At 43.8% G+C, this 21,758-nt stretch overlaps 2 protein-coding genes across 6 annotated transcripts in view; one reads left to right on the top strand and one right to left on the bottom strand.

Annotated features, from left to right (window-relative positions):
* Positions 1-13,434, top strand: part of INVS (inversin) — a 136,243-nt gene extending 122,809 nt beyond the window's left edge. For 3 of the 4 annotated variants that reach the window (XM_066256643.1, XM_066256645.1, XM_066256642.1), the window contains exons 14-18: positions 2,404-3,124; positions 8,567-8,796; positions 9,827-9,901; positions 12,708-12,842; positions 12,999-13,434. In XM_066256643.1, the coding sequence (XP_066112740.1) occupies positions 2,404-3,124; positions 8,567-8,796; positions 9,827-9,901; positions 12,708-12,842; positions 12,999-13,114 (1,277 nt within the window). In that variant the 3' untranslated portion in view covers positions 13,115-13,434. The remainder of the gene's footprint in view (positions 1-2,403; positions 3,125-8,566; positions 8,797-9,826; positions 9,902-12,707; positions 12,843-12,998) is intronic. The other variant, XM_066256646.1, reaches the window with a different exon arrangement.
* A 990-nt stretch (positions 13,435-14,424) lies between these two features.
* The window catches only part of TEX10 (testis expressed 10), a 53,962-nt gene continuing 46,628 nt past the window's right edge, over positions 14,425-21,758 (bottom strand). For both annotated transcript variants that reach the window (XM_066256648.1, XM_066256647.1), the window contains 2 exons: positions 15,774-15,984; positions 14,425-14,643 (listed from right to left, as the gene is read on the bottom strand). In XM_066256648.1, the coding sequence (XP_066112745.1) occupies positions 14,503-14,643; positions 15,774-15,984 (352 nt within the window). In that variant the 3' untranslated portion in view covers positions 14,425-14,502. The remainder of the gene's footprint in view (positions 14,644-15,773; positions 15,985-21,758) is intronic.

The following is a 21,758-nucleotide window of genomic DNA, read 5'->3' as shown; positions in this document are numbered from 1 at the left end:
ACCATTACCTATAACAGTAACTACTATTATTAAACCACAATGCTTATCTACTAGAAACAATCACATAAAAGAACACATTAATGATCACAAACATTGCCAGACTATAATAATTCCTTGACCCACGTCCTCTTGGGACCTAGGCTCCACAACTTTCACACCACTCCTGCATTCTGCTAATCTGAGCAACACAGGCCAGCCCAGCCCAAGGGCGTGGAGACCTAGACTCCACCTCTGGATTGAAGACGTTGTGAAATCACATTTCAAAGTGGAGTGCCTACTGCAATGGGATGGGGAGGGAAGAATCTTTGGCCATTAAACAATCTGTCATAGGAACAATGTGTCTCTTCTGTATCTGAAGAAACCCAAACACTACTTCAGAAGGCAATATGCACCCCTATGTTCATTGCAGCATTATTCATAACAGCCAAGATATGAAAGCAACCTTAAGTGTCCAGTGATATACAAAAGGATAGAGATGTGGTACATGTATAAAATGGAATATTACTTGGCCATAAAAAAAAATGAAATCTTGCCAGTGAAATGAAATTGTGACAGCTTGGATGGACCTGGAGGGAATTACGCTAAGTCAAGTAAGTCAGAAAGGCAGATCCTCTATGACTTCACTTATATGTATAATCTAAAAAATACAGTATAACAAACAAAACAAAAACTCACATGGAAAACATTTCTTTTTTGTATTTTTCTGAAGTGAGAAGTGGGGAGGCAGAGAGACAGACTTCTTCATGTGCCTACCAGGATCCACCCGGCAAGCCCATTAGGGGGAGATGCTCAGCCCATCTGGGCCATTGCTCCGTTGCAACTGGAGCCATTCTAGTGCCTGAGGCAGAGGCCATGGAGTCATCCTCAGGGCCCAGGACAACTTTTCTCAATGGATCCTTGGCTGTGGGAGGGGAAGAGAGATAGAGAGGAAGGAGAGAAGGAAGGTTGGAGAAGCAGATGAGCACTTCTCCTGTGTGTCCCGGCTGGGAATTAAACCTCAGACTTCCACACACCAGGATGATACTGTACTGGTGAGCTAGCCAGTCAGGGTAGAAAACATTTTGATGGTTGCAAGATTGGGTGGGGAGGATGGGTGAAAAAGATGAAGAGATTAAGAAGTACAAAATGCCAGTGGTAAACAGCCGTGGGGATGTAAAGCACAGCATAAGGAAGATAGTAACACTGTTTAACTAGATGTGGTGTCAGATGAGTGCTGGACTTACTGCTGGGGGATCACTTCATAAGTTATGTAAATAATCACTACGTTTATACCTGAAACTAATAGAATATTGTATGTCAACTTAATTGAAATAAAAAAAATTATTTTAGAAAACAGGTGGTTTGTAGTATTTTGCTTGACTTTTCCATTGTCCTCAGTGGTGAATGTGGCTCAGTCCAGCCAACGTAGAAGCAGAAGTTCCTTCATTGCTTTTTACATTCAGACTAAATTTTCTATTTTAGACGTTCTATTTAGTTCATTTTCAAATATATCTATTCTTTCCTCATATTTTAAATTTCCTTTGTTTAAGCACTGTATGTGCAGGTGAACACACAGTGTTCTGTTAGCTTTAGTTCTTACTGATGTAAGTTTGCTATTGTATCTGTTAATTGTCAGTCATGGTCAGTAGTTTCCTCATGCACTTTGTAATTTTGGATTGTGAAGTCATTTTCAGAAGAACGCCTCTCTGCAGCCTGAGTTGAGCACATGCCACACTAAAGCAATATTGTGTTTCCTTCTATCATATCTCTATTCTGAGGCCAGTTATTACATCAATTTTTTCTATAGGTTAGAAATAAATGAATGCCAAACTCATGTGAGGCCCAGGACTTTGGTGACTTCACCCAGAACCTAGGCTAAGACAGACTTCCTTGGCATCACCCAGGGCTGACAAGCAGATTTTCTTACCTGGACTAGTATTTCCCAGGAGTATCCAATAATCCTGGCGCATGCAAGGTCTTGGTTTTAGTTCACTTTCTGCCTGCAAGTCTTCATTTTCTGTTCTTCTCTGGATGTTAAAACACTACCAGATATTTAATAAGACCAGCTGTTGCCTACTGCACCCCCAGTACCTGCCTCAATCAGCTCATACCCCTACTACCTGATTTTCAGTTTTCTCTGTTTTTGGCTGTCAGAGATGACTTTTATTTTCTTGAAGGCATTATGGTCCTTTTTAAAGGATGTTTACTATATTTTAATCAGCATTTCTAGGTAGTTATAGTCGGAATGCTTTTAGGTTATCAAATCTACCCTTGCTAGAAATAGAAGTTTTTTCTAATCATAATTACCACTATCGTGGCAATGCTGTAAGAGGGCCTGAAGTTTACGTACCTGGGGGCAGACTTGCCCTGCTGTATAAGTTTTGAACAATAATGATTCTTTCCCCTTTTCCTTGTTTCCCCAAGAAACACCCAGAGAACATTCTGAAGGCCGATCTGCCTGTGTCCACTTCAGCCCCAGTGAAGGCAACGGTGGAAACAGGTGTCCAGTAGTCTCCTCTGCTGAGAAGCCCAGAGCTGAGACAGCGGGCGAGCCGCGGAGCGACAGGGGGAAGGGCTTGCTGAAGCAGCCGTCCGGTACCAGTACCAGGGTGGCCAGGCCTGAGGAGAAAGGGCAGGACTCCGGTGGGGCAGCTGCAAGCTTTCCCCAGCAGGAGGGCCAGCGGAAGCCCAGCAGGCGGCACGAGGCAGGACCCAAGGCCAAATGCACCTCCCAGAAAAGGCGCGTTCAAGAGCTCAGAGGAGGGCGGCGCTCCCCGGCCGGTTCCAGCCGGCCTGGCAGTGCCAAGCTGGAGGTGGTCCATGCTGGGCAGAATCCCCTCCACCATCGGACACCAAGAAACAAAGGGACACAGGACAAGCTGGAAGGAGAGGCCTGCTCCGATCTGCCACGGAGGACGGAGGTGTTGAGGCCAGGAGTCAGGAAGCTGGGGACATCCACCGTGTCTGAGGACGTTCAGACTTCTCAGACCGATCCCACTCCTTGTCTCCTCTCTGGGCAGAGTGTGAATTTTGACCTTCTCCCTGTAGAGCTGCGGCTGCAGATAATCCAGAGAGAAAGAAGCAGGAAAGAGCTGTTTCGCAGAAAGAACAAGGCAGCAGCCACCATCCAGCGGGCCTGGAGGAGGTGAGAGCCGGCGGTGTGGCTGCCCCATCCCCTAACCCGACTCCCTGTGCTCTGTGGCAGCCTGAGTTTCAGGTGACGCTCAGACAGGTTTTCTGACCTTGCGCTCATCACTTGGCCTCTCTAACCTTCAGTTTCCTCACCTGGAAAATGATTTAACAATGGCTGCACCTGTCCTGTTTATATGACAGGTTGTAGAATGAGATAACGTGTGCTCAATAAATTCTAAAGCCCTGCACACATAAAGTATTTTCGGTTTCTTCTTTTTATGTCTTTACTACCAGGAATCAATCAGTCACACCCCAAATACCTAACCCAGGGCCTCGAATGAGTGACTGAAATTTATTACAAAAACCTGTGTAAGCATCTCTCAAGCTCAGAATGTAGGGTGAGTGGGGGAATAGGGGGGTGCAGGCTTCCCAAAATGCTGAGCTGGACACCTCCAGGGAGCACTTATGGGGAGATGAGGAGTCTTTTGCTGCAAGTTTTTACCCGTCTCATGCTCTCCCTAACACGGCAGGCCCCACGAGGGCCTCCATCCAGATGAGACCTTACAGTGATGGCCAGTGCCCAGGGGAGGGCTGGAATCACCCCAACAGGTGGGAGGCACGTGGCCTCCATCGCCAGAGAGAGGAAGGGTGAGGGGGGAACAAAGCAAGCAGATCACTATGAGCACAGGTGCGCCACATATCAGCGGCCCTGTCAGTAGATAAAAGGGCCAGGGAGCCCTTACTGTTGGCAGAGGGTGCGAGGGTGGGGTGGGGGATGCGGGGGCGCGGCGCCTGTGAGGCCGGGCAGGGGCCCCGCCCAGAGCCCCGCGGCACAGGCTCCGCTGTGGTGCGCCCTTGACGTCTGCTCCAGCTCCTGGCCGCTTACAAGGCCGTCTCACACCTTTGCTCTCCCAGCCACACCGGGAAGCCTTCAGCGGAGGGATGAGTGTCTCCATTTTTATAAGAGCATATGGTGTCACGAGAGGAAAAACGACTTGTGCCAGTGGTGCAGCTGCAGCCCTGGAAGCTGTGTCTGACCGGGTCCGAGGGCCGTCCCGTCCTGCCTCAGGCCGGTGCTGTGGGCCAGGGACTGGCGGGCGGCCCCTGCTCTTCACCCTGGGCCGCCTGGAGAGGGCCGCCTGGGCAGGGCTCACACTGTCAGGGAACCGTTGTCACCGGGAGGTGGTGTAACTGTTAGTAGTAATAGCTGGCATTGATTGGGCACTTGTGCCAGACCCTGCGCGGCGACTCTACTTCCCCCTCATCCCACAGACAAGGAAAGCAAAGCAAGTGAGGCCGGCGCGCCGTTAGAGCACGTAAGTGCCACCCTGGCTCTGAGGGTCAGGCTGCCTGGAGCCGCCGCCGGGAAGGGGTCCTGCTCCGTCCAGGGGAGTTCTGCCAGGATGTGCGCTGGCTCCGTCCCAGAGGAACTTTTATTAAGTATTTCAGCTGAAACCTGGGATCTAATCGCCAGCGGGCCGGGGCCCCGTGGGCCGCAGCTGCCCCCCGCCGAGCAGCCTTCCAGTCGGAGGGCTCTGACTCCTTTGAAGAGTCAGAGGCCGACAGGTCCTGTCAGTAAGTGTCTATAGCAGCAAATGAGCCTTCAGTCAGTGCCCCAGGAACAGTGGCTCATAGTCCAAGTGCCCGCCTGGGGAGGCAGTCACACAGACCCCCTCCAGCTGCGTCACTGTGCAGCTCTGAGACCTGGGACACCAACTGCCAAAGGCCTTCTGGGAAGCTGCACACTGTGGGATGTTGCATGTCTGGTGACATTAAAAATGCCTTTATTTTTTTATTTTTCTGAAGTTAGAAGCAGGGATCCAGTCAGACTCCCGTATGTGCCCGACCCGGATCCCCCGGCACGCCCACTAGGCAGCAATGCTCTGCCCATCTGGGTGTTGCTCCATTGCAGCCGAAGCCACTCTAGCGCCTGAGGGGGAGGCCATGGAGCCATCCTCAGCGCCCAGGCCAACTTTGTTCCAATGGAAGCTTGGCTGGAAGAGAGAGGCAGAGAGGAAGGAGAGGAGGAAGGGTGGAGAAGCAGATGGGCGCCTCTCCTGTGCACCCTGGCCAGAAATTGAACCTGGGACTTCTACACGCCGGGCCGACGCTCTACCACTGAACCAATCGGCCAGGGCATAAAAATGTTTTTGATTCTGCTAGAACCTTATACACCTTCCACGTTAAGTACAGGAGCCCAAGTGCTGTCCTGGGGCAGGGGGGGCGTGGAAACCAGACCTGAGGAGCAGGGACGGTCTCACAGAAGTGCTCCGCCCTATAGGTGTTGGCCATTGTCAGGGGAGATGTAGAGGGGGACGGGCTGCAAGGTGTGCTGGGATGGGGTGAGCCTCCTGCACCAGGGGCCACAGCCAGTGAAGCTCATTCTTAAGTGTTAGTTTTAGCTTGAACAGGTGGTGGTGCAGTGGATAGAGCATCGGACTGGGATGCCAAGGACCTAGGTTCGAGACCCTGAGGTCTCCAGCTTAAGCGCGGGCTCATCTGGTTTGAGCAAAGCTCACCAACTTGGACCCAAGGTCGCTGGCTTGGGTCGCTGGCAAGGGGTTACTTGGTCTGCTGAAGGCCCACAGTCAAGACACATATATGAGAAAGCAAGCAATGAATAACTAAGGTGTCACAATGCGCTACGAAAAACTAATGATTGATGCTTCTCATCTCTCTTTTCCTGTCTGTCCCTGTCTATCCCTCTCTGACTCTGTCTCTGTAAAAAAAAAAAAAAAAGTGTCAGTTTTACTTGACTGTCTTAATAGATTGAACCCAGATCCTGGACAAGCTAACCTGGACTGGCAAGGGCTGTGGCTAAGAGCCTGGCCGAGTGAAACATTCCCTTTCCCTCCCCCATGTGAGCCCCGCCCTGGCAGCCTATAGTGCCCTCAGCAAGGGCAGGCTGGGCCCTGAGCCCTGGACCAGAGGGGACATGAGGTTCCCCGACAAGGCAGGAGTGCAAGTTCTCCTTGAGAACGGGGACCGTTGGCCGGGCTGTCTCCACACCAGGGCAATTAAGTGGAAGCAGTGCCCACTGAAAGCCAGGACTAGGGCAGCTTCAGCCACCACCTGGGTGTCCCAGCGAGCTCTGCCCAGAGAGCAGAGGGTGTGGACGCCACCTGGCATCTCACACAGACAAAACTGAACTATGGAGGGGTACTGCCCCATAACTCTAGCTTTTCTCTGGGGTTGGCTCTTGGAAGTGTGGGGCTTTCTTCTATTCGAGGGATGACATGATTTGTCACTCCAGGTCAAGAAAGGAAAAATCTTGCAATTTGACTGAAAGGAGCCCTTACGGCAGGAGGGAGGGCTGCACCCAGTGCTCAGGGAGGTTTGAGCAGATTCAGGAGGGTTGTCTCCGGTTTGGTGTACTGCAGTCAGGCCTGGGGCCTGCTGCCCTCTGCAGCACCTGCAGGCTCACCAGGAGCCGTTAACCAGATACTTAACTAGATAGACGGATGCAGCTTTCCTTGTGAGGCTCCACACAGCTGTGATCAGAGAGTGGAGTGCAGTGGGATGGGCACTGCCAAATAGATACTAGACACAACAGCCATCACGCCCGTGCCCCTGACCTCTCCCACCCTAGACTCTGCCCTCCAGCCGTCAATATTAGTAAAATAGAGCTCTTACCTTTGCCACTAGTCTTAAGAACCAATATGGAAAATGTTTTCAATCTTTCAACGTTAAATATGTTAGCTGTGGGTTTCTCATATATGATGTATACCTAATTTGTTAAGGGATTTTTATCACAAACAGGTGTTGAATTCTGTCAAATGTTTTTTCTGCATTTTTGGAGGCGATCATATGATTTTTTTTCTTTCATTTTGTTAATGTGATGTTTCACATTGAATTATATACATTGGATCATCATTGCACCCCTAGGATAAATCCCACCTGATCATGGGGAATGATGCCTTTACTGTGCTGTTGCATTTGGTTTACTAGTATTTCAGTGAGACGTTTGGTTGTGTTCATCAGGGATGGTTCTTGTAGTGTGCTTTCTGGATTTGGTGTCAAGGTAACGCTGGCCTCGTGAAGTGAGTTTGGGACTGTTCCCTCCTCTGTAAACTTTTAGAATAGATCAAGGACTGGTATTCTTTAGTTTGGGAAAGTTCATCAGTGATGCCATTTGGACCTGGGCTTTTCTTCCATTGGGAGATTTGATTATTGATTCAATCTCCTTACTCGTTATTGGTCTTTTCAGACTCTACTTCTTCCTGATCCAGTCTTGGTAGGTTGTATGCTTCTAAGTTTTCTGTTTCTTCTACTTTGTTCAGGTTGGTAGCACATGGTTGTTTATAATAACCTCTTGTGATCCTTTGCAATTGTGGTATTAGTTGTAATGTCTCCTTTTACATTTATAATTTTGATTTGGGTCTTCTCTTTTTCCTGGTTAGTCTACCTAATGATTTGTCAATTTTGTTTCTTTTCATAGAACCAACTCTTCATTTTGTCCATCTTTCCTTTTCCTGTTCTCTATTTCATTTCTTCTCTAATTGTTACTTCCTTCTATCTAACTTTGGGCTGTTGTCTTTTTTTTTTCAGTTCAGTAAGGCACGCAGTTAGGTTGTTTGACATTTTTCTTATTTCTTAGTGTAGGCATTTATTGCCATGTACAACTTCCCTCTTAACAACTGTAAACCTCTAAGTGGTGCTGTCATCACGTAGCCACTCCTCTTACCTTTTAATGTCCTCTGTCCTGGTCTCTGTGGTGCAGGGGGTTCTTCAGCCTTTAGGTCCTAGAAATCCTGCGTTCCAGGATTTTCTCAGTGGTGTCTTGTCCATGAACAGTTATTAGTTATTTGGTGAGGGAGAATTAGTCAGAAATGAAGTCCTGGTTACATCACCTCAACTCAGCCTTTCTCAGACTCATAACCTCTGCCTCACAGATTTAGTTCCAGGCTTAATCATGAGGAAAGTGCCTGGAAACAAATGTTGGCCTCTTCCAGTGTAGCCAGTCTTCCAATCTCCTTTCCTCACCACATACACAATGCTTCATACACACCTCTTTACTGACTTTCCTGTGCAAATGTCCATACCTGTCTACTCATGCCAATTCTGCTGCCTACAATGCCCTCCTCTAACTGCTGAGCGCCTACTCATCCTTTAAAACCCAGCAAATATCAGCCTTGTAGTCTTACCAACCCATACGACCGACCAGTCCCCCTTCTGTCTCATGCCACCCAGCTCCTTGCTCTCAGTACTTCTTACACTATATTTGTTTACACAGTGGCCTATCACATCTTGAGGGTAAGGACTCATCTTACTAATTCAGGAACTGTTTCATGGAAAATATTCAACTTTCAACATACTGCCAATGAAATTAGGAATGGGAGCTTGAAATACTCCCAGTTCAATAAGTACTATTCCTATAGCTTTGAGAAACCTTAAGGAAATTTGGTTTTCTCAATACCGTGATCTTAAAAGCCTTTCCCCTCTCTGATCCCACCAGTTACCAGCTCAGGAAGCACCTATCCCACCTTCTGCATATGAAGCAGCAAGGAGTCAGAGATATGGACAGTTGCAACCTAGAGTGTATGGCATTGCTCCTTCATGTTTGGAGGAAGGATCTGGAACTAAAACCCCCAAAGACCACCACAGCAAGCAGGACCACCAAGAATCCATCCAAGAGCAGCTCGGGCACAAAGTTCACCAGGCACTCAGTGCTCAAGCAAATCTACGGTAACTGTCCTTCTGCGCACTTTGTAGTTTACAAATGCCCCCACCCCCACCCCAGCATGTCACTTCAGAATCTGAAATAGGATTTCGTTGTATTGGGCAAAACTCCATTCAGGTAGGAACTGATTATATGTACTCACAGTCACCAAGAGTGTAGCACCACATTTAGTGCCTCCCTTCAGAAATTCTGGATCAGAATTGGTTTGAGAGGGGGCATTCTGGCATCTCAACCCACAGCCTTCTAGAGGGATTTTCTGCCGGGCTTCGTAACTGAAGCCTTACATTGCAGATTCTCTAGGCCAGTGTCCCCAACCTTGTTTGGGCCACGAACCAGTTTAATGTCAGAAAATACTTTCATGGACCGGCCTTTAGGGGTGACGGATAAATGTATCACGTGACCGAGACAGGCGTCAAGAGTGAGTCTTAGACGGATGTAACAGAGGGAATCTGGTCATTTTTTAAAAATAAAACATCGTTCAGACTTAAATATAAATAAAACGATAATAATGTAAGTTATTTATTCCTTCTCTGTGGACCAGTACCAAACGGCCCACGGACCGGTAACGGTCCGTGGCCCAGGGATTGGGGACCACTGTTCTAGGTCACTGCGTGGGTCTTCCTGACATCACTAGTTTGGAGGCTTCCTGGCACAGGCCAATCCTGCCTGCCTAACTGGCCTTTCCTTTGCTGAGACAGCACAGAGTTGCCTATCTGGTGAAATGTCCCAAACCCAAACACTCCAGTAAGTACTGTTTAGCAGAACTACTGTGAATTAGAACATTTTCAGCTCTGGAAAGAGCCTATCAAAATAACTCAGCAGAGAACATGCCTGACTAGGTCCACAACAGAAAAATGTTGAGCCAAGGCACCTTTAATAGATCTGTGGCCCAGGCGTACATGGTATTTCCACACCATACCTCGTTTACCTTGGCCCATACTCGCAAGTTCAAGCCCTCACCACAAAGAATCAAGAACCTGTTCAGGCCCCGGCTGTAAGCGTCCGAGATAGATGATCACTGTTGCTTGGTTTCAGGTTGTTCTCAAGAAGGGAAAGGACATCATCCCACAAGATCTTCCAAAGCCCACTCAGTGCTGCATCTCAACTCAGGTAAGGCGGCCACCGCGCTGGCAGAGTAGGTCGGGAAGGCAGTGTGGTCATGCACTTTCCTTTTATGTGTCATCCCCAATGACAGAAAACCAATCACCAGAGGTTCCCAATGGGTCACTGATTGCAGGGATACATGTTTCACCCCCATCATGAAGCTATTACTGCAGTCACCGTCTGTCTCCATAAGAGGCCAGTTATTTTTGTAACCAAAGCTACTGAAATTTCCTCCAGCAGAAACAATAAACAGTAGCTGCTGCTGATCACCTTTACTTATTTGTGCACATAAAGAAAGGGGAGGTGAAACCCTGTTCTTCAAAGCCATGCTTTGGGAGTTCTCCTTGCATTTTGTTTCCACATTAAGTAAGACCCTCTACCTCCTCCCTGAAGCTGGGAAGAAGGCCCTGCCTTTTGGGGCCTCACCGGAAGCTGGTGTCTTCAGCAGCGTGCAGCTTGGACGCAGCTGCACATTCCACGGGAGCGGCTCAGGGAACTTACTTTTCAGCTGCACAGCAGGGTACTTTGCTCAGAGCCCCTTCATTCACACCAGCATTAAATGTGGGTGATAAGTTCAGTGCTGTCAGCACTTAATGCCAGGCCAGTGTCTCACGTGGGTGGCCATGACAACGCGCTCCCTAGCTCACCGCTCCTGTCACCCTGCAGGGACAGAGTGCAGCTGGGATGCTGAACAAGGACTGTCAGCATGAACTTTAACATTCATTTAATTTTCGATGGGGGGAAAACTTGGAGGTGGGGGAGAGTAATTACTGCCAAATCTTTAATAAGAGTCAGGCATCTCCTGTAATATAGGCAGGCTGCTCAGGAAATGGTGGGTGGGTGGGGCAGTTAGAAACTTACAAAAGAATTAAGGCCCATAGTTCTATGTAAAAAAATATATATATTATAATACATATAATATAGATATATATGAATTAAGAATAGCTTCTTCAAAAATAGAACTGTCAGGTGTAATACCAGAGAAGCACCATATAAACAAATATTATAAATTAATCAGAGGCATTTTTACTGTTTCTCAAGAGAAAAATCTAAACCATTAGCAGTCTTTCAAAATGAAGGTATTTAGCAGCATAAAAGGTTTTAAAAGAACTTCAAGAATAAACAAATTCACAGAAATGCACAGCGGTTTCTTAGGACTCGTAGGAACAAACAGCTCTTTGGCCCTACACTTGTAATCCAGACTGGCTTAAAAATGGACATAGACCGAGAGTCTTTTCCTAAGCCTGAACTTGAAGCAATGCAAGGTTTATTAGTCTCATCTACCCCGCCTACCAGTGAAGAAGGTGGATGGTCAGACAGAGCTGCTTGCTAGATTAGTTGAAGTCTATGTTTTATACAGAAAACATGTCTATTATTAATTTCCATGATATGGGCATGACTAGAACATATTGAAATTTCTGCAATGTGGAATCACAGATGTCAGATTGAACCAAAAAGAAGAAAATGAATTTTGGTCTTCAAACCTTGACTAGACATGTCATTTCATTTAATTTCTTGCTTTGAGAATTCCATGGGGTTAAGGGTCCTGATTTTGCTCACTGTTCCGTGTAGCTTTAGGAAATTGTTTGGCCCACGATAGGTATCCAAATATTTGAGTGAAGACTGTTGCTACTGACCTCCACCATGGGGAATAGGTTTTATAGTACCTTTACCTATTATCAAGGAGCAGAATTTAAGCTGGCTATAGTGAAAGTAACAGTATCCACAGGCTGTTTCTCTACAGTATTTGGAAGACTGTTTAATCCCTGCTTTGTCCAGTCTTCCACACCCATCCCTGCACACCACCCACAAAGAATAGCAGCACAGTAGTGATCAGTGTGTGTGATCAGCCATTCATACACAAGTATGAATGACTCGCCTAAATTTTTGGGTCCAGCTCTTTAAAAAGACAAGAACTCCCTTAAAAAAAGAAAAAACATTCCAATGAATAGAATAAGCATGGCTAAAGTGATTACTAGTAATGGTACCCCCTTGTATGAATGCAGACTATTCCTGTCCACCTACACAGGCGTATGCAGAAAACTCAAGACTCGAAACATAAAGGCAGCCAAAACACATGCCAGAATTCCAAGAGTTCACTTTAAAATAATGTTACTGAAATAACAATCATTTTCTCTCCTGGTTTTATTACCTTTCTCCTGTTTGTAATCTTTATAACTGCTCACCTTTCATACTTGCTTATTTGCTGCATATAAAGTTAGGAGCACACAGCACTATGGCCTCAGCAAGGTCTCTTTAACTGTAGGGGGCCCCAATATCCTCGCTTGTTAAATGAGAGGGTTGAGTATACCACTAATTTTTCCAGCTGTGGTATCCTATAATTTTATAATTTCAAAGTCATAAAAAGGCCTAAGAAGTCCATTTTACATTTGATATGCCTATCAGTCTACCATTTGAATAGTTTTCAAACAAACCTATTTTCTAGAATGGACTATAGTCAAGTGTGTGGCACATAGAGTTAAAAGACACATACTGTATATGTACATGTAAGTTTCTGTTGTTACACTGGAGAGATGCACACGGAGAAAGATATACTAGTTATTCTGACTGAAGACCTAGGGTCCCACCTGCCCTTCCCCCTCAAGGTTCTTATGTGAGAGATGCCATTGCTCTTTGATGATAGAAAATGAAAGGCTGATAATCATCCTCTCTCTCTACAGTACACTGGCCATCACCATTTTTAGCACCACGTGTAAAGTCCCAAACTAAACCCTTTCTTCCTTACCACCAATGAACTCTTACCTTCAGCATTAAAATTCAGAATTATCTACCTGGTATTTGTTTTTAACAGTGAGCAACTTGCAGTGTATACACCTCCTTGAGAACAGTGGAAGATCAAAGAATTTTTCTTATAACCTGCAATCAGCTACTCAATCAAAAACCAAAGCCAAGTCTCGACTGCCTCTGGAGGAAGACTGTGTCCGGGGTAACTGGAATGGCTAGTATCGAGTTCTGATTTTCTGATGATTATCTTTTATATCTTGGGAAAACTTGAATACGCATGCCTGAAGCCTTATTAGCCTGAAAATGTGGTAACAACTGAAAGAAAATGCCAGAATGATTTCTTTCTGCTCTTACACAGCATTATTTGGAAGTTATCCTAACCTGTGCCAGAAGACCAGGGTAGATCATGACTATACAAAACTGCCTGGCCACCTGCCTTACCTCAGCCAGTATGGCTGCAAGGAGAATGTGTAAGTCACAGTCAAGTCCAAGTAAACTTTGAACATGAGGGCTGCTGAGTAGATTTCTGCCAGCCAGCTGGTGCAGGCCAGGCTTCCTGGCTTCAGCGAAGAACGAGATGGTGAGGAGCCTGTCCTACAGCAGCCATCTTCATTTCATGATGTTTCTGGACTTGAACGCAACAAACCATTACAGACACCACATCCTGCTATTTCAACATTATCAGTTTTAAGTTTTAGACCAGAATTATGACCCAGGATTTGCTTTTAGAAACCTTCTGTAAGACCACATAGAAACTCTGCTCATCTCTGTTGACTCCTTACATCTTACAGTTCATGCCATGTCCTCAGTGAACAGCTCTACTGGTATCACATGGCAACAAGGAAATCAGCCAGGCAGGTAGGTGTACAGACCAGACCACTTATACACAAGGTATCAATTCAGGCCTTAACTTTACACTTATATTTTCTGCCTGACCTGCAGAAGTAAGCAGTCTTACCAAAATGTCATTCCTACTGACGGAAAACTGTTCAACATACACAATCTAGCTAAGAACACCTGCTTTAAACAAAATCCAGTGACTAGCGGCCTTTTTCACATTTTTAACCCTTTGAATAGTGAGTTTTTTGTTAACCCTTTGAGTGAGGACGTACATGAACGTTCGTACTACTCAAAGGGTTAAGGGTAAAGCTAATGTATTAGTAATGTAGACAGGCATAAACAGTGACATAGTAGACTCACAAGTACTTTTAGGATGGCTTCAATTTTCTTAAGAATTACCCTTGTCCTGACAGTAAGAGAGAGGAAGCAGTAAGATGTTAACTTAATCCCTTTGATTTTTTTTTACTCTGCTAATTAAATTATTTCATGATTAGGAAAATGAATATATCACAGAAATTAATATACAGAGCTGGTAATTTTTAAAGAACTATGATGGGTTAGAAAATCATTAGAAAATCACTTTGAAGGTAGTTATCTCAATCAGACCAACCACCATTTAAACATAGGAAAATCCAAAACAACTGCAACAGTCTTGAAATCCTGCCCCTGCACTGAGAGCTAGACACTGTAAGTAACAAGTCCACAGTGAGCAGGTCAGTGTCATCATGGGTGACCATGCCCACACAAAACAAAACTGGCTCCTCTTGCTAAGATTTAGCTAACGTCTTGGTAAATAGTAGATGGTACTATATCACTCTGTATTTTGTAAATATTTAGTTCCTATAAACTGTAAAATATACTACCTACCACATATCTTGTGCCAGTCCAGGAAGCCAACTTGCATTATTTTCCTACCTTAGTACAAAGGAAGGTTCATAAAACAATTTCTTTAAAAGTTCAGCTTTAATGACAAACATTTATTACAGCAGTCTCTCTTCAAAATTAGATGTGAATAAACAATTTTAAACAGGAAGTGCCACGGTACCTCTTTCAAATACTGTATTCAACACACTGGGCCCTTGAGGATGCCCAGTGATATACACGTTAAAGCAATAATGTAAGTCTGTTAGCCACTGCTCCTGAACACCTCCACTCTTCAATGTCTGCAGAGAAAAACAAGAGTAATTTGAGAACTAAAATTACTCTGCTACCTGAAGTGTTTTTCATGTCCAAACAACATCTCAGAGCCACTGCAACAGAATCCCCATCTGTAAGTCACCACATGAAATCTTATTGGAAAGGGGGGCCTATTGATTGATAGTAGTGAAAATTATTAGTAACGCCCTCAAGTACAAGTAATAGTTTCTTGTTTGGTTTGTTCCCCCCACATATGCTAGGAACTAATGAAATTTCACCACCCACCATCCTTACACTCCAGACTTCCTCCTTTTAGCATTCTAGAATCTCTTGTATTTTGAACATGGCCGACTGACAATATCTGCAATTCTCTTCCTTATGGAGATGGGCTGATTGTCCAATCTTGGAATAAGCAAAATTCTTGACTGTCCTCCCTTCTACTATTTCTGAATTATTACTACATATACCAAATTAATAATCCCCCAACCAAAATCTATTAAAAAAACCTAACTCTTCCAAACTAAGAACACTGAAAGAATCAGATAAGAGGACTCCCAAACCCACCCCACCCCCTAAAAAAGCAAATAACACATACAAACTGAACAGAGACTAACCATAAGACAAAGCTGAAGCCTGCAACTTTCCAGGGAACTAGAAAGTGGCCTGAAGTTTATTCCTGCTAAATAATTTCCAAATGACAGCTAACATTTGTTGAGCAATTAATAAATGCCAGCTATACTAATTGACTTGGCAGAACTCATTAATGGTCACCAAAAACCAACAAAGTAACTATTAGTCCTATTTCTACACTTAGGAAAACAAGCGTTGATAGGTTTAAAAAAGACCAAAAAATCCTTGCCAAACTATCAGTTAATTAACAGTCTCTAGGCAGCACTGACTCTGATGCCTGTACCCTTTTCAACTAAGTGGCCAGCTACCTTAATTCAGTTTGAGTATTTTAAGGCTTTCATGGCTGACTGGGGGATCAAAGAAATCCCCCACCTTAAGTGACAGTCCAGGACTAGACAACAGGAGAAACCCTGGGAAGTCACCACAGTAGGCTTAATTAACACCAGGAACCCTGTGAAGCCCCAGGCCTAGCCCATGAATTCTTTCTAGTGCTAAGAGTACAAAGCCCTTGTTCCATCCTTCTTACCGTGATATTCTTGATGATCTGCTGCACCAAGATGGCGTTGGTCACCATATGAGTCCTGAGGGGAGCGTGCTGGAGCAGCAGGCGGAGCAGCTGGCCCACGACAGGCAGCTCCTCAGGAGCAGCTCTGTTCACCCGCAGGCCCTGCAGCATCAATCGGAGGACTCGAGGCAGGAGAGCCAGGATGGAGACACAGACTCCCCACAGCTTGTCCCTACAGTAACAGTGACAAAATGAGTCAGTGAGCCAACACATACAGGAAAAGTACCCTTTCTATATTTCCCAAAACAGAAAATGTCCTTTTAAAAAATGTGATTTCTACTTTTTACACCATATGCAATAAACTCAAAATGGATTAAAGACTGAAATTTAAGACTCTAAACCATAACACTCCTGCAAGAAAACATAGGCAGTAAAATCTCTGACATTTCTTAGACTGTAGCAACAGTTTTTCTGATTTATCTCTTTGGGTAAGGCAAACAAGAAAAGGTAAGTCAGAGTAAATCAAACTAAAAAAGTATTTATACAGCAAAGGAAACCACCAAAATATGAAAAAAGCTACTGAACAAGAGAACATATTCACCAATGATATGTCCAATAGAGTTAATATCCAAATCTATAAACCACTCATACAACTTAACTCCAAAAAAAAAATTTCCAGTTAAAAAAATGGGCAGAGGACCTGAACAGACATGTCTCCAAAGAGGACAAACGGGTTGCCAATAGACATATGAAAAGATGCACCATGTCACTAAGCATATCCCCTTATGCCTGTCACAATGTCTGTCATCACTAAATCAACAAACAACAAGGGTTGGTGAAGATGTGGAGAAAAGGGAACCCTTGGGCTGCTGGGGAAAATGCAGACTGTGTAGCCATGATGTAAAACAGTATGGAGGATCCTCAAGAAATTAAAAATGGAACTGCCTATGACCCAGTATTTTCACTACTGGGTTTATATACAAAGAAACTCAAAACACTAATTCAAAAGAATGTATCACCCCTATGTTCAGGCTATTATTTATAATAGCCAAGATATGGAGGCTACCCAAGTGCCCATCAACAGACAAGTGGCCCTGGCTGGGTGGGTCAGAGTGTTGTCCCAATACACCAAGGTTGCAGATTCAAGCCCCAGTCAGGAAACATGTAAGAATCAACTAATGAATGCACAAATAAGTAGAACAAAACCCTGATGTTTCTTTTTTCTCTCTCTAAAATCAATAAATGAAAATTAAGTCTTTTTTTTTAAGCAAGAGAGAGAAAGGGACAGATAGGGATGGACAGACAGGGAGAGAGATGAGAAGCATCATTTCTTCATTGTGGCACCTTAGGTGTTCACTGACTGCTTTCTCTTAAGTTCCTGACCAAGGGACCACAGTCGAGCCAGTGACCCCAGCAACCTTGGGCTTCAAGCCAACAACCATGAGGTCATGTCTATGATCCCACACTCAAGCCAGCAACCCGGTTGCTCAAGCCAGCGACTTCGAGGCTTCAAATCTGGGTACTCTGCATCTCAGACTGATGATCTATACACTGTGCCACTGCTTGGCCAGGAGAAAATTTAAAAAATAAAAATACACAAATGGATAAAAAGTGCTAGTACATATATAAGATGGGAGTATTACTCAGCCTAAAAAGAAATGAAATCTTACCATTAGTGACAGCATAAATGGAACTAGAGGGTATTATGCTAAGTAAAATAAGTCAGACAAATGCCATATCTTTTTACTTACATGTAGAACAAAATAGAAACAGACTCAAAGACAGAACAGACTGACGGTTACCACAGGGAAGGTGGGGGGACTTGATTCTACTTCTCATTCATGCACAGCCAGGATAGAAGAGCCATGTGCAAGGAGAAAAGAGAAAGCTAGTCTGTTGCCATAGCTCATACTGAGGCAAAGGCACAAAGATAAAGACTACACAATCTAGAAGAAAAAGAACAAAGCTACTTTGATTCATGCTAGGTTTCAGATTCCTACTTCCACAATGCCTAACTTGGGTTTTATAAGTTGCTCCTGAAATGTGCCAATATATTAATTTACTTCACTAACCAACACTATGCTAATGAATTCTATACCTTACCAAATAGAGTATACTGAATAGATAAGTTTAGAATCCAATCTTCACATATTACAACTACAGAAAACCATCAAACCAAAGAGAAATAAAGAGCCTTGGGGAATATAAGTGATTGGAGAAATGCCTTATGAATTGGCCTTTTGGGACTTTTCTACAAGTGTCATGTACAAGAATCATGTTACTTATCTATGAAGTACATGTTTAAAATACAGAGCTAGGACCAGTGAAATTGAGATTTCAGCTCAATGTAAAGCAATAATTCTAAACCACTTGAAAGAATAATGAAATGTGAATATTTTATATACAAATTTCAGGAGTTCAGCAGACTCCAGAAACATCTGATATATTCTGGTCAGAAAATACCAACCTCCTCTTCTTCAAACAGAGAAATACAGATAAAATACACACATGCACACGGCAACTAAGCTCAAAGGCCAGAATAGTTCAAATCACTAAGTGCAAGAAACTATGACAACTATAAAGATGCCCAAAAGTGATATAGAACTGGATGTAGGCTTTTAAGATTAGTTTTTCAAAAGGCTAGGCTTGGGAACTCGGTGTGGGAGTCAGGGAACTAAATGGCTCCCTGTATACAGCTGCAAGCAAGGAAATACAAATGTGGAACTCCCATAGGAGTTGGCCACAACCTCCACAGAACTCAACAAAAAATGCACTCAGAGAAAAGGTACACAGCCCAAGATGTGAGTTTGTTCAACCCCAGGAAAGGGAGAATTCTTGCACCAGAGAAAATAGGACCAAACAGAACTGACAGGAACTTTTAGCTGATGAAATAAAACTCAATAGGAGGGTTAAATAATAAGAACGAGCAAAATGTTCAGAGATAAAGGACAGAATAGGAAGCTTCCGAAGAGTAAAAGAAATTTTTAGAAGAAAACAATGGGGGAGTTAATAGAAATAACTGTCTCCTAGACCTGAGGAAAAAAAGACTGACTCTTCAGATTAAAAGCACTGTAAGTCTCAAACCTACACTAGAACACATCCTGATCTGCAACACAACGAAGATATGGAGAAAACAATAAAAGTGCAGAAAAGAATCAATTACTAGCTACAAACCAACAGGGCCCAAGCAGATTTTTCATTACTAACAAGTCTGGGGGACAATAGTTTCTTCAAAGTACAGCAGCCAGTTTTGAGCAACTCAGATTGATAAAGCACGGTATAATTTAGCCAACACTTGTGAAATCTAAGGCTCCTAATAATTTGGCCCTTATTATTTGTAATCTCTCAAAAGCCTTCTCTAAGGGGGTATGAGTAGCCTGAAAAGAAATTGAGGCACAGGCATACCCCCCATTTTGAAAGTTCACATTATGCCACTTCACTGTTACAAAAGACCTGCGTTAGTGCCTATTTTGCTAACCAAAGATATCCAAAAAGAATGTTCACTTTTACAAAAAGGCAAGGTGCACCTGACCAGGCGGTGGCGCAGTGGATAGAGCATCAGACTGGAATGCTGAGGACCCAGGTTCGAGACCCCGAGGTTGCCAGCTTGAACGTGGACTCATCTGGTTTGAGCAAAAGCTCACCAACTTGGACCCAAGGTTGCTGGCTCGAGCAAGGGGTTACTCGGTCTGCTGAAGCCCCACGGTCAAGGCACATATGAGAAAGCAATCAATGAACAACTAAGGTGTCGCGATGCGCAACGAAAAACTAATGATTGATGCTTCTCATCTCTCCGTTCCTGTCTGTCTGTCCCTGTCTATCTCTCTTTCTGACTCTTTATCTCTGTTAAAAAAAAAAAAAAAAAGGCAAGGTGCAAAAGTATTCCGTGTTTCCTTTGCAGCAGTGCAAACCTGAGTAGCAAGAGTGGGGCCACCAAGCTCCTTCCTGGGCAGCTACACCCACATCTTAGCATCAAGTGGCTAGAGCTCTGAAATTTGTCTGTGAGCATCTGTGCTTTATTATTTTGTGCATACATTAGAAGATGTGTCGTAAGGAATCAGAAAAACCTAAGAGAGCTCTTAAGATGTCATGCTTAGTGAAAAACTGGACGAAATTAAGCATTTTGATAGTGGTTTGTGCTTGTGTTGAATTTTGTGTCTGGGAACACTCCAAGTTTTTCCATATAAATGAGCAGTAATTGCTTCTTAGCTTTGCACCATTTTGGATCATAAGTTTTCATAGGAACACTTTAATACTGCAGCAGGGGAATCCTGTACCTAAGGCTCTGGCTGACATGACTTATGACTAAGTAATATCATCCCAAGAGACACACAGGGTCCTGGTAACATCAACCGTTCCAATATCCATTATAAAACACTTTTAAAACTAGGCATTTAGCGATGGCACAGTGTATAGAGTGTTGTACTGGGACGCAGAGGCTCAGTTCAAAACCTCAAGATCACCAGCTTGAGCGCGGACTCATCTGGTTTGAGCACAGTTCAGCAGCTTGAGCCCAAGGTTGCTGGCTTGAGCAAGGGGTCACTCGGTCTGCTGTAGCCCCCCGCCCCTCGTCAAGGCACATATGAGAAAGCAATCAATGAACAACTAAGGTGCCACAACGAAGAATTTATGCTTTTCAACTCTCTCCCTGTCTGTCCCTCTCTCTGTCTCTGTCACACATGCACACAAAAGAACAACAACAAAAAACTAGGCATTTAAAAAGGCAAAAAGTATTACATACACTGAATTTTGTTCAGTCCAGACACATAAAGTCAAAACATGATGTTCCTCTAAAGAAACTAAAAAAGATCTTTGGAATTTATCAGTGTTTAAGAAAGTAGCTATATTTCAAGTGACAGGAAGTGACAAATAGCAATATACACATTTCATAAATATGTTATAACTACACATTTACGCTTACTATAAAGTTTATAGAACTTTGAGAAGTTCCTTGCTATTTATAACCTCTTCTTAACCTATCAAACCTAAAGATGGATATGTAAGAAAAGTATCATCAACTCTATTTAGTTGTGTAAATTTAGTGTATTTACAGTGAAATCTACAAAGTTTTAAATACACACACACACACTTTCTTACACTTAGCTGAAAAAATCGAAATGTCTGTAGACAGTAAAATAGGTAAGTGATGGTACAGTCATTTAAGCGGATAATACAGAGCAGGGGTAATGGGCCACAGCCAATCTAGTTCACTGCCTATATTTGTAAATAAAGTTTTATTGAAACACAGCCACATGTATGTATTTATGTATTACTTGTTGCTTTCACACTACCAGGTAAGAGTTAAGAAGTTCTAACAAGATTTTATACCCCGGAAAACCTAAAATATTTATTCTGAGTCTTTACTGAAAGAAATTTGCTAACTCCTGATATAAAGAACAAAAATGAATGAAATACATTTCTGAATCAATATAAAATGATTCACAATGAAAATCAAATCACACACAAAAACCAGTATGATTACTTTTATATAAAATTCTTAAAATATGCAAAAACAAAAATGTTACTATCTACAGCTAAATGCACATAAAATTTTTAAATAAAAAGGCAAGGAAGTCATTAACCCAAAGGTTACTTCTGGGTTGTAGAAGAGAAATATAACTGGAGAGAACATGGAGAGTGTGTGTGCTGACGATGTTCTTTCTATTTCTGAACCTGAAGACTGTTTAAATGGATACTCAGTTTATGCTTACTCTTTGAACTATGAAAATGTTTTATACAATCATGTATGATATATTTTTATGACATCTAAAAGATAAAAAAAGACTAGATAGGCAAACATTAAAATGTTAACAGGTGAGGCCCTGGCCGGTTGGCTCAGTGGTAGAGTGTCGGTCTGGCATGCAGAAGTCCTGGGTTCGATTCCCTGCCAGGGCACACAGGAGAAGCACCCATCTGCTTCTCCACCCCTCTCCCTCTCCTTCCTCTCTGTCTCTCTCTTCCCCTCCCGCAGCAAGGCTCCATTGAAGCAAAGATGGCCCGGGCGCT

The sequence above is a fragment of the Saccopteryx bilineata genome, chromosome 2, assembly GCF_036850765.1.
Source record: "Saccopteryx bilineata isolate mSacBil1 chromosome 2, mSacBil1_pri_phased_curated, whole genome shotgun sequence".
Lineage (NCBI taxonomy): Eukaryota > Metazoa > Chordata > Mammalia > Chiroptera > Emballonuridae > Saccopteryx > Saccopteryx bilineata.
This window is presented reverse-complemented; position numbering and strand designations above follow the sequence as displayed.